The sequence below is a fragment of the Crocuta crocuta genome, unplaced genomic scaffold (genome assembly GCF_008692635.1).
Source record: "Crocuta crocuta isolate KB4526 unplaced genomic scaffold, BGI_CrCroc_1.0 scaffold306, whole genome shotgun sequence".
Taxonomy (NCBI): domain Eukaryota; kingdom Metazoa; phylum Chordata; class Mammalia; order Carnivora; family Hyaenidae; genus Crocuta; species Crocuta crocuta.
Window position 1 is genome coordinate 1,760,697 of NW_027529630.1, and position 13,371 is coordinate 1,774,067.

A 13,371-nucleotide genomic window follows, 5' to 3' on the forward strand; every position below is an offset into this window, starting at 1 on the left:
AAATCCATCTATATGCTGTCTACAAGAAACTCATTTTAGACTGGAAGATACCTTCATATTAAAAGTAAGGGGATGGAGAAATATATATCATGCTACAGGAAATCAAAAGAAAGCCGGAGTAGCTATACTTATACCAGACAAACTGGACTTTAAATTAAAGACAATAACAAGAGATGAAGAAGGGCACTACATAATAATTACAGGGTCCCTCCATCAGGAAGAACTAAACATGATAAATGTCTATGTACCGAATAAAGGAGCACCTAAATATCTATAACAATTAATCACAAACAGAAACAAGCTNTACCATATGTTTGCACGTATAGGAGGATTAGGAGGAACTTAACTGAGGACTACGGGGGAGAAGAAGGGGGGAAATGGTGGGGGAAAGGGAGAGAGGCAAACCATGAGAGACTCTTAGGTCTCTCATGCTGATAAACAATCTTAGGACTGATGGATGTGGGGGGGAGGGGGAGATGGGCATGGAGGAGGGCACTTGTGGGGATGAGCACTGGGTGTTATATGGAAACCAACTTGACAATAAACTATTTGTAAGAAAAAAAAAAAAAGAATGAAGCCCTACAATATGCAACAACATAGATGAACCTTCAAGACATTCCCCTAAATGAAATAAGCCAGTCACAAAGGAACAAATACTGCATGATTCCACTTACATGAAGTGTCTAAAATAGTCAAACTCATGGAAAGAACAGAATTATGGTCAGCAGGGGCTGGAGGAAGAGGAAAGAGAGAACTGCCAACCAACCAAAATTTCAGTTATACTAAATAAGTAAGCCCAAGATTAGCTGTATAACATCATGCCTACAGATAACAATACTGTAGTGTAGACTTAAAAATCTGTTAAGAGGTTAGATCTCATGTTAACTGTTCTTATCACACTAAAGTTAAAAAAAAAGAAATGAAAAATACACGATTAATCCGAAAGACAAAAAGATGGAGGGATGGTTAGAGAAGCAAAGGAAAGAGAATAGATCATCTATTTATCCCATATGGAGTCAGTCTGTTGTAAAACTTGGGAAGTACAATTGGAGAAACCAATTGTAGTGGCTATCTGTTGTTTTGCTTGGTCTGTCTTTATTCCCCTTGTTTTTCTTTGGAAACCTGTCTCAATTTTCTTTTGGAAAATCATCTTTTCCAAAGATGTACTTTTTAGTACATATAGTACTTTTAGTACATATATGTACTTTTTAGTACATATAGTTTTCATGAGGACTGTAACCCCTAACTTGGGGGAAGGCCTGTAACCCAAGACAGGCCAATGAGCCTCAATTTGGGAAGTTTCATTGGAACTTTTCGGAAAATGGAAAGTGTGGGATTGCTAGCCGTAAGATTTGTAAATCCTATATTTTGGGGGCCACCATGTGGAGGGTTGCTGTAGAATGAAGCCTTTAGGGGAAAACAGACTTAATGGATGGAAAGAGGGACTGAATTCTAATACCATCATTTAACCACCTGGATCCACCTCTGGAATTTTCAGTTATACAAGCTAATACATTATTTTCTTGGTTTAAGCTAGTTTGAAGTAGGTTTCTGTCACCTGTAATCTCAGAGTCGTAACGGGTATACCTAATATGTACCTAATGTCTAACAATTGCTTAGATGGAACATAAACACCATTTTTTTTCAGCTGTAATATAATGTAACGTACAGACATGAGGACTTGTCATATCTCATTAAACACTCTTTGCCCAGGAATGCTGGTTAAATTCAGGGCAGAAACTATTCTCCCAATGGAAGAGAAACTCAAAATATTCTCATACTGAGAAAAGTAGAAATTCTCCTGTAATTCAATTAGATTTGGTGAATGCATTGGCTATCTGAAACACAGTATTTCCTCCTAGTTAGGACACTATGCTAGTATGAATCTTCTGCCTTTATCTCCTACCCTCTCTCTGCATACATGTATAGATAAACATACATACAACACATTTTCTTACAACTCAAAAGCATTGTTTGGTCAGTGGTTATGGAATTCTGAAAAAGGTAATTCTGAACAAAACAAAAGCATTCCTATACAGATATGATAAAACCAAGTGATATTATACAAGTGCTTGGAAGAGATGAAAATCTAATATAAACACAACATACATTTAACATACTGATTTTATGCTACAAAATCATCTTTGGCAAACAAGGAAAATTAAGTTTTTTTAGATTCTGTAAAACAATTCTGAAAATCCAAATGATAATTAGAAACTTGACGGAGGAACAAGGGGGAGAAGAAGGGCGGAAATGGTGGGGGAAAGGGAGAGAAGCAAACCATGAGAGACTTTTGAATGCTGACAAAAACTGAGGACTGATGGATGGGGGGGGAGGGGTGGATGGGCATGGAGGAGGACACTTGTGGGGATGAGCACTGAGTGTTATGTGGAAACTAATTTGACAATAAACTACTAAAAAAAAAAAAAAAGAATCGAACCAATTGATGGCTTCTGAATTACTATTTCCTTAAATGATTAAATATTTTTTAAACTATTAGTACTTCTATAGGAAGAATTTAATTATCTTATTCGGCATCATAATAATTTGTTTTTGTAACTCGATCTCCAAAAAAGGATACAATTTAATCAACTACCTACAATAGCAAGTGCCTCATAAACAAATTTAATAGAGATTTTTTCTATGAATTTTTGATTTCTGTATAATCAAAGAAGATCTATTTGAAAATTTTAAATCTATTTACCTGAATTAGGTTGAAAAGTGATATTTGTAAGAAGTGTTCACTGAGGTTTCAGAATGTCCAGATTCAAATTATACTTACTTTTGTCAGCTAATAAAATGCAGCAGTTAGAAAGAATATGATGACATTAAAAAATCCTAGTAACATGTTGAAATCAAAAAGTCTATGTTGAAATCAGAAGTATTTATGACCATATAGAAAAGCTCAAGGTGCAATTAACATAACCCATTACAAATGGAGCACTGAGATATTAAAATGCATACAAGAAAAGAATAGAAACAATACCCTTTTTAGTTGTTGTTCTTTTAAGCTTCTCACTGTCCTTGCAGGCTCAGAAATGAAGTTTTTATAGTTTTCACATATATTGATCCGAGACTGGGCTACCTGCATTGTTCCCTCAAGAAAAGATTTCCAAACAGGATACATGCTCCTAAATTCAAAGAGGGACAGAAAAGTATTAGGCAGGAAAAAGGAAAAAGTTGGCTAACTTTATGCTTACTGGCTAGCACTGTGAAACAGAATGGACTTTTTTATAGTTGAAAATGTATTTATAGTGGTTTATATAGGTAGTAAAATTTTATCATATATAGGGAGAAACACGACATATGCTTTATTCCTTTATACCTCTGCAATGACTATCTTGATTCATTAACTGTTCTTGATAATGGAATAAAGTAATACAAGGATTACAATTCCAGACAAAGCTAATGCTATAAAAATTAGTGAGTTCAAACTGTCCAGACCTTTCACTGTCTCAGGTCATCATTATGGATATCAAATTTCATTATTTCATTAAGATATTTTCCTAATTTTAGAGATGGTGTAACTGAGGCTCAGACAGATTTAAAAAATCACTCAAGATCACACAAGAGTATGGCAGTACTGAGATACAGATGGGCTATATGGTAGTACTGAGATATAGGTAAGGCTGGGTACCTTTAAAGTACATTCTCTTTCAACTACATCATATTATTCTCTTACATAAATTGATACAGCTGGGAAAAAATCATAAACAATCGCTTATATACTTGAGAAGTCTATTTCTCTGACAAAAGAGTTCTATGGTAGCAATGTTCTACATCGGTTTCTGTGTTGTACCAATGCTTAGCCAGCATCCCATTGTGGCTTGGAATCATTCTAAGCAAGTTCCATCACCTTTACTTGATAAATACGCTCAGCAATCTCCTGGTAAAGTCAAAGAATTATTCATCTTTTGTTTTTTGTAGCCAATGTCCCTTCAAAGCTTCTCTTCTACTTTGTTAATTCCTTAGTCAGTTCTAGTATGCACCTCCACTAGTGAAACATATTTTATAACTTATCATAACAATGGAGGGTATTTTGATTTTAAAAATGAGATGCTTGCACTGATGGGTTATAATAATCATCTCCTAAGATCTTCCTTCTTGTGCCACACAGATTTTCTACTATAGCAACGTATGCTACCTTGCGCTACATAAATGCTACTACTTAGAGCTAAAAAAAACCTTGGGGTATCTGGGTGGCTCAGTTAGTTAAGTGTCCAACTCTTGATTTTGGGTCAGGTCATGATCTCATATTCATAATATCAAGCCCCACATCAGGTTCCATACTGCGCCGAGAGAGAAACTGCTTAGGATTTTCTCTCTCTCCCTCTCTCTTTGCCCCTCCCCCCAGCCCATGTGTGTGCGCATTCTGTGTCAAATAAATAAATAAACAAATAAGTTTAAAGAAAAAAAGAATTAAAAAAAACTCATAACTATATTTTTCAGATAAAATGATTAGTTTATATAATGGATTAGTTTTTGTAATACATCAAATGAATCAGTTTATACGGAAATATTCTTTTATTCAAGCAGAAGTATATCACATTTCCTTTGGAAAAAAGATCCAGTGTTTTGTGCCAGCAAAAGCTGTCAGTATAAAAGCAAAATGAATATGAGATGATGGATGTTAACTAAACCTAATGTGGTAATCTTTTCACAGTATATGTAAATCAAACCATCAAGCTGTATACCTTAAACTTACAGTGAGATATGCCAATTATTTTTCAATAAAGCTGGAAAAAAAAAAAGAACAGCAAAATTACAGTCGCCCATGGCCTTAGTGTATGACAATTGATGGAACATGGGAGGCAAAACTCACCACAGGCCTTCCTAAACAGTCCAAACAATTGATTTTTCAGAGAATGCAGACAGAAAAATTCAGTACTGTGCTTTGTAGTTATTAATTTACACTTAAAATACATTTTAAAATCATAATGAAAATAAGGGACCACTATGAAATGAGGTAAGAAGGAAGGAAGGAAGGAAGGAAGGAAGGAAGGAAGGAAGGAGGGAAGGAAAAGGAAAGGAAAGGAAAGGAAAGGAAAGGAAAGGAAAGGAAAGGAAAGGAAAGGAAAGGAAAGGAAAGGAAAGGAAAGGAGGGAGGAAAGGAAGGGTGGGAGGAAGGAAGGGAGGGAGGGAGAGAGGGAGGGAGGGAGGATTCCTTCAGCTAAGCTCTCTCCTTAGGGAGCACTCTCTTCCCTTTCAGTCTTCAACCTAGTTGACTATTGTCCATCCTTCAGATCTCAGCTTAAATATAATTTCCTTAAATAAATCTTTCATGATCATCAGCAACCCAACCCACAAACTCCATCAAGTCCCTCTGTTATTCACTCACATGGCTCCAGCACTTTTCCTTCAATTATACATATTTTTAAGTAATTGTTAGTCAATGTCTGTCACTCTCACTATAGTGAAGGTAGGGGTACATGTTTGTCTTTCTCACTATCATATTCCTAGGGCCTAAACACATGGCCTAACATTTAGAAAGACTATAAAAGTACATGTTGCATGAAAAATTGAATGCATATATATGAGAACTACACAATAAAAAGAAAAATCTTTTTAAAGTTTAAAAAGAGATCTTTAGAGATTAGCAGATCTATGGCATGCAAACATATTCTCAATAATGAGACACCATGAAAAGATTTTAGTTATGTTAATCAGAAGACCTGGGTTCAAGTTCTAGTTCAACCAATATAATCATATGTAGCACACTTCACTATACTTTCATTTCCTCAACTGGCAAATGGCGAAAACAACAAATATACCAGCACCATGTATCTCACTGGGTTATTTTATAACAGTAGATGCAAATGATGTGAAAACCCTTGGCAAAAAAAAAAAAGAAAAGAAAACCCTTGGCAGAGATTCTTTTAATGAATAAATAGTAACAGAAGTAGAATTGTAGTAGAAATGTTAGTGCTTGTTAACATAATAGTGATAGTTGCAATGGTAGTGATATTTTTCATTAAACTGAGGAAAAATAATAATGGGTGTAGTGTGATTTTTAAAATTTATTTCACTAGGCTCCATATATTTTGTGGCATAAGATACTAAGCATGCTTATGGTAGTTTGCTATTCTGCACAGGTCAGGAAATGAGGCTCAAAATTATGAAAGAAAGCAAGGAAATTCTTTTAAGAAACTATCACAAGCTAGATACTATATGTCATGTATTTTTACATTTACATTATCATCTAATCTTAATGTGAAGTTTGTAAAATAGGTATTATCTCCATTTTTCAGAAGAGAAAAGTAAGGCTCGGAAAGGCTGCAGAATTTCTCTAAGGCTATTTATTCACCTGGAAAAAGCACTCCCAGGGTCATAACCTAAACTTTGCCATTACTACTAACTACCCCTCTGCTGTAATCCCAAATTAACCATCTAATCTCTGACCAACACCTCTGTTTCTACTCATTCCCTTTAGGATTCTGACTCCAACTATTACTCAAACTCTATCAGAACCCACAATCCATTCTATCTTACCTGTCCCGCTCCCCACCTCCCACTGTATCTTACCACTCTCATATTTGCCTTCTCAGCTCCTTATCCAGCTTAAGTTTTATGGTCCACCATTCTACTCACTCCCTATATATATGCCCTTATTACCCTTGCCCTTTTCTCTTTCTATCATTCTAATCTACAATTTCAACCTTGGGGGCCCCTGAGTGGCTCAGTCATTAGGCATCCAACTTCAGCTCAGGTCATGATTTAGCAGTTTGGGAATCTGGCTCTGCACTAACAGATTCTCTCCCTCTCCCTCTCTCTTAACCCTACCCCCTGTGTGCACATGCACACATACACTCTCTCTCAAAATAAACTATACAAATAAAAATTTCAACCTTGGTTAAATCCAAAGTTCTGTTTACACCATACCAATCTCTGTGCAGCGGAATGTTACTGGAAAAAACCATAATCATGCTGCCTGGTCTCAGTTTAAATTGATATCTGATAAATTCTAGTAAGTCCTTAGTGCTACCGAGCAATTCTACCATATTCCCCTAAATCCTCTTATCTCTCAATCTTCTACACAATTATTTCCCACCTTTTCCTCTCATCTCAAACCTCTAATATGACCACATTTTCAGTCGATAATGTAGCTACCAGAAGACAATGCCCATATGGTCCCACCACATCTACCAATCTCCCTGCTTCTGCACCCACACACTCTGTCATCTTTCTTTTTACTTGAAAGAACTACCTGTGCTCTGAAGGCCAACCCTTTGCATTTACACTACAATCTATTAACTCACTCAAGAATAGCAATCCAGTAATTGTGGTTCCTCCTACAACATCAACTTTTCCATCTCTACTGGATGGATGTCTAAATATGCTATAATGTCTCCTATCTAAAAAAAACCAAAAAACCCAAAAACAAAAACAAAAACAGGGTCACCTGGGTGACTCAGTTGGTTAAGCCTCCAACTTTGGCTCAGGAAGTGATCCACTGTTCAGGAGTTCGAGCCCCACGTCGGGTTCTGTGCTGACAGTGCAGAGCCTGGAGCCTGCTTCTGATTCTGTTGTCTCCCTCTCTCTCTTTTAATTATTAAAAAATTAAAAACAAAAACAAAAATACTCTATCAACCATCCATTTCTCTCTAGCTACCACCCCAATTCCTGCTCCCTGTAACAACATAACTCCTTGAGAGAATGGTCTGAAATTATTGTTTCTACTTACTCTGATCCTGGTCTCTCTTGATTTAACTTAAGTAAGGCCTTAACCTCCACCATTCTTCTGAAAGTGTTTTGTGATGTCATCAAAAATCTCCTTCTGGCTAACCCAATGGTCAATTCAAGCTTTGGTCCTATTATTCAATTTGTCAGCATAATTGACCTAGTTTGTTCTTCTTTAAAAATGTTCTTCCCTCAGATTCTAAGACATCATTCTCTCTTGATCTACTCCTACCCCACTAGCCACTCTTTAGTCTCCTTGGCTAGTTCTTCTTCATCTCACTACACTGTAAATGCTGGAGTGTCCCCAAAGTTAGTCCCCCAAGCTGCTTCTCTTCTCTAACTGCATTCAGTCTTCAAATAAGCTCATCTAAGCTCTTGGTTTTAAATACTGTCAATATACTATTCCTGAATTTTTATTTCCAGCCCAGGTATCTTTCCTATCTCCCAATGCCTATTCACCATATCCAACTTGGAGGTTTAGTAGGCATCTTAAAACTATAATGCCCAAAACCGAATTCCTGATTTTCCTAAAATCTGTTCTATAATTGATTCCATCTCATTGATAGCTATTCAAACCAATACACAAGGTTTAATTTTCATATGTTTATTGTCTTGTCTTCTCCTACTAGAATGTAGGCTCCATGCAGCAGAAGCTCTGTTTTATTCACTCTTAGATCCTCAGCACCTAGAACTGGGTCTGGCATGCTATATAAGGCACTCAATACATATTAAATGGAGGAAAGAGAGGAGGGAATGATCAGGCCTAGATATGATCCCAAATCTGTCTGGCTCCCAAACTTCTCCTGACATAAGATGGCTCTGGGTCCCAGTAATAATGCTAGCAACAAAAGAAGGGTCTCTTCACTCTAACAAAGAATAATAAAGCAACAAACCAAACAATTTACTTTGACTGTGATGATGGTCACACAAATCTACATATGTGATAAAACTCCACAGAATTTATGCATGCATATAAAACACGCACAAATGAGTGCATGCAAAACTGGCGAATTCTGAATTAGATTGGTGGGTTTTATCAATATAAATTTACTGGTTCTGATACATACTACAGTTATGTAAGGTATTACTACTGGGAGAACTGGGTGAAAAGCAGAACTCTCGGTAGTAGTTTTTCCAACTGCACATGAATCTACAACTATTTCAATACAAGAAGTAAAAAAAAAAATTAACAAAACTATACATCTTCTCTAGTACTAAAAACATAATGCTATACATAAGAAGACTAGAAAATGTGATACATAAACTCATAATCTAAGACGCATTATACAGTAACTGAAAACAGGGAGAAAATACAGTGTTTAATAAATAAGAGTTCATGTTCTTCCTAGTAAGAAGGGAGAATATCTGAAAGTGTAGGTAACAGAGGGAAAGGCAAGAAGGACGACTGATTTCAGTGTAGCTGAGGTGTGGTAACTGCAGTACGACTATGGCTTGAGGTGCTCACAGATTAGAGAACTAAGGATAAGAAAAGGAGAAATGGCCTGAGATGAGGAGAGAAAGGTAATTTGGGGCCAGGTTTCTTCACTGCTTTGAATAAACTTTTTTTTTTAACGTTTCTGAGAGACAGACAGCGTGAGCAGAGGAGGGTCAGAGAAAGAGGGAGACACAGAATCTGAAACAGGATCCAGGCTCTGAGCTGGCAGTCAGCATAGAGCCCTATGTGGGGCTCGAACCCAAGAACTGTGAGATCATGACCTGAGCTGAAGTCGGCCACCCAACCAACTGAGCCACCCAGGTGCCCCATGAATAAACTTTTTTAATTTAAAATTTTATCCTAACGACCAGGAGAAACACAGGAGATTTTCAAGCAGGGGGTGACAGTAGGCCCATGACAAAGACATAATGGGAGTTGGCGGTACTGCAGCTAATGAAATTATGAAAGGGAGAGATCACAGGCAGAGAAGCAGCTGCTTAATATTCCTAAGAGAAGATGAGTTCTGGAAAGAAGTCAAAGTTGGAGGCAGCTGACTTTTCAGTTCCCAGGCTAAAGAGTTAATAAAAACATGTGATCATTACTAGTTTATAGGCAATATTTACAGACAGGAATAAGACAGATAAGATTACTTAAAACAGTCACTAGACAGCTGAGGGAACTCTTGAGAAATACTTACATAGAAAGGACTTGCTATGGTCTGAACGTCTGTGTCTCCCTAAACTTCCTACGTGGAAATCCTAACCCACAGAGATGATGGCACTAGGAGGTGAGGCTTTGGGGAGTTGATTAGGCCATAGGCAGATTAGTGCCCTTTTATTTATTTATCAAAAAATTTTTTTATGTTTACTTATTTTTGAGAGAAAGAGAGACAGAGAGTGAGTAGGGGAGAGGCAGAGCGGGAAAGGGACAGAAGTTCTGAAGGGCTCTCTGTGCTGACAGCAGAGAGTCTGATGTGGGGCTTGAACCCATGAACCTTGATGTCATGACCTGAGCTGATGTCAGATGCTTAACCGACTGAGCCTCCCAGGTGTCCCAGATTAGTGTTCTTTTAAGAAAGACCCCACAGAGCTCCCAAACCCTTTCTACCATGTAAAGGACATGCTAGAAGTTGAGAAGCCTGCAACTCAGAAGAGGAACAATCTCCAGAACCCATTCTGTCATCCTAGTCTCAGACTTCCAGCCTCCAGAAGGGCAAGAAATAAATTTGTCATTTATATGCCATTGAGGCCGTGGGATTTTGTTATAACAACCTGAACAGACTAAGACAGGGCTTACAACCTGTCCTCAAAGTGTAAAAAAAAAAAAAAAAAAAAAGTAGGTCTAAGAGAAAGTGGTGTTACAACTGTCTAGTTTCCAGTCCTTCATGATGTCTATGTATCCTCCAGGTCTACCTCTCCTCTGATCCACCCACCCATATACTTTACACCACCCATGCTAGACTGCTCAGTTACCTAACATCCATATTTTCTCATGCCTTAAGGTGCTACTTCTGCTTAGAATTCCTTTTGCCCAACCTTGGCAAACTCCTGTAAATTCCTTGAGACTCAGATCTAGAAGCCCAGGTTTTCCTTTATAGTCCCAATACCCCTCTCCTCTCCTCCCCGAACACCACAACTATCTACAGTAGCTATCTCCTATAGGCTCTGTAAGGACAGGCACCACACCTCACAGTCTCTCTGATCCTAAAGTGTACTTTAACAGCTACCATGTAGCAGAAAATTTACATCTATCTCATTAATAAAGAGTAAATCAATGACTGTCTAAATAGCTGTGTGACCTTGAGCAAGGCATATAACCTAAGACAGTTTCCTAACACATAAAAGGAAGATAACTATATGTAACTCACAGGGTTGTTTTGATAATCATGAGAGATAAGCTGCTGTCCCTAACAGTGTCTGGTATTTAGTAAATATTTAGTAAAAGATAGCTTAACCTACTTTTTCTTTTGGCTTAACATACTTTAAAAAAATAAGGCTGTACAAGCTAGCCAGGGAGCAGAGGCTTTTTATCCTTACTAATTTGGTAATCTAGATCCTGAATTTCAAAGAAACTTAGCATATAGCTTATCTATAAATTGGAGTCCTTGTTTACTCACCAGCAAGCAATCTCTTCCTTGGTCAGGTTTTGTTCATGCTTGTAATACTTAACTATATAATGTTCTATCTCTCACTCAAGGTTTTTGCTCTACTTGTCTCTTTTGCCTAGAATTTCACATCCTCCCTCTTCCCCTCTTAGCTGAATTTTAAAGATACTGGAAAGTCCGCAAGAAAGTCTCTATTTTTGTTTATTTTCTTATTATTCCACATTGCAATTATACAAATCTATTACAGCTATAATGCCACCTTCTAAGTTATCAGTCAGTTCTGCAATTGTGAAGAACTATTACATATTTCTTGTTTATCTTTCATTTTCTAACTCTGTTAAGAATTTATCTGATGTCAGTCTTCACTGAAAATTCAGCAACATGATTTCATATTCAGACTCTAAGCCACACACTTGAATACTGAGTTCTTAATTATCCTGGATTCTCTGCTATCATTTCATGGGCATTAGTTTTAACTTCAAGGTCTAAAATCTTGACTCTGACTTTCTGGTTCCCTTAATAAATACTAAGGGCAGTCTTGAGGATAAAAGCCAATAATCACTTCCAAATTAACTTCAAAAAAAAAAAAGGAAAAAAAAGACATCAAATCCTAAACAAAAACAAAAAAATTACAATAACTTTAAACATTTTTATAGGTCACTGACAACACAATTTATATTCCATTGTGACCTACCTTCTTTAAAATTTGTATGTGGGATATTGACTAGCCAATTTCTGGATACACTGTTCAGTGTGTGTGTGTGTGTGTGTGTGTGTGTGTGTGTGTGTGTGTGTATGCATGTAAAACCTAGAAACTCTTTTCCCTAGGCTCACAAAATTTTATCATTCCAAATTTAGAATTTCAGAATTAAAGAATCAATGACCATGGCTGAACACTATAATCTTGTTTCATTATTGTTGTAATAACGTGTTTAATTGGTAAATCACTCAGGAAACAATTTGCATTCCATTGTCATCTACCGTCTTTAAAATTCCATACATGCGTATTAATCAATTAAACAAAACATAACCTTAGTTTAACACCTAAGGAAACTATTTTATACAGATTATTTGCATATGTTGTGAAATATTAACATTTTCTGATAATTTTGAAATTATATCTAAAAACATAGCAAAGAAAAGCAATTTTTTAAAACACTGAAATCTACATTATCTATGTGATATGGTTCTGAGCAAACTTATTTTTAGAGAAAATGGACAAGATTGACTTATTAAGTTACCTGTAATCATTCCGATCATCAACTTTTATTCCAGGCCAATCTCTCTTCAGATATTGACTAGCCAACTTCTGGATACCCTGTTAAAAAATACACACATATATATTTTATAAAGTAAGTATTGTGCCATTAAAAAAACTCTTTTCCTTAAAATACATAACTTGGCAAATCTCATCTTCCCAAATGTAAATTTAACTCAAAAGAACCAATGATAAATGGTAGAACATTATAACTTGTCTCATTATTGTCACAGTCCTCTCATGTCCATTTTTCGGAAAGGGTAAGTATAAGGATGAAAAATTGAAACTCAGTTGATATGCTTTCCACTTCACCAAATTACCTGACCAGCTAAAAGCAAACTGCCTCTGGAATATCACAGGATGCATACCTGCCCACCTCTGCAGAGCTCTGATTACACAGCTTGACATCTCAATTTCCACCATTTCTCTGCGGTGGCACTGCACTGCATTTCTAAATCCAAACTCGTCACAGATCATGAAAGACACTATCACTTTCAATTGGGAGCAGACAGAGATACACATTCACTTGTAAAAGAAATGAACGAACCTGTGCTATTCCATATTAGTCATTTTGAATCAAGACAGATTTTAAGGTTTTTTTTTTCTTTTTAAATAATACCATGGCACCGATTATTTCAAATAAAGAAATTAGTTTTACAAAGAAATATATACCCATTTATTGTTAGCCATACAACATGAATGTGGATAAAACAGACTATTTATCTACACTAGGTACAGTGGGTATTAGGATTTGAACAGAGACTATTTGGTTTTTTAAATGTTTGTTTGTGTGTGTGTGTGTGTGTGTGTGTGTGTGTGTGTGAGAGAGACAGAGAGAGAGAGAGAGAGAGACAGAGAGACAGAGACAGAGAGAGAGAGAGCGCACACAAGCACAAG

General features: G+C 36.6%; 1 protein-coding gene across 2 annotated transcripts in view; it reads right to left on the reverse strand.

Annotated features, from left to right (window-relative positions):
• Positions 1-13,371, reverse strand: part of FCHSD2 (FCH and double SH3 domains 2) — a 290,700-nt gene that overhangs the window by 147,936 nt on the left and 129,393 nt on the right. For both annotated transcript variants that reach the window (XM_077762244.1, XM_077762243.1), the window contains exons 4-5: positions 12,458-12,534; positions 2,987-3,131 (exon numbers count right to left, since the gene is read on the reverse strand). In XM_077762244.1, the coding sequence (XP_077618370.1) occupies positions 2,987-3,131; positions 12,458-12,534 (222 nt within the window). The remainder of the gene's footprint in view (positions 1-2,986; positions 3,132-12,457; positions 12,535-13,371) is intronic.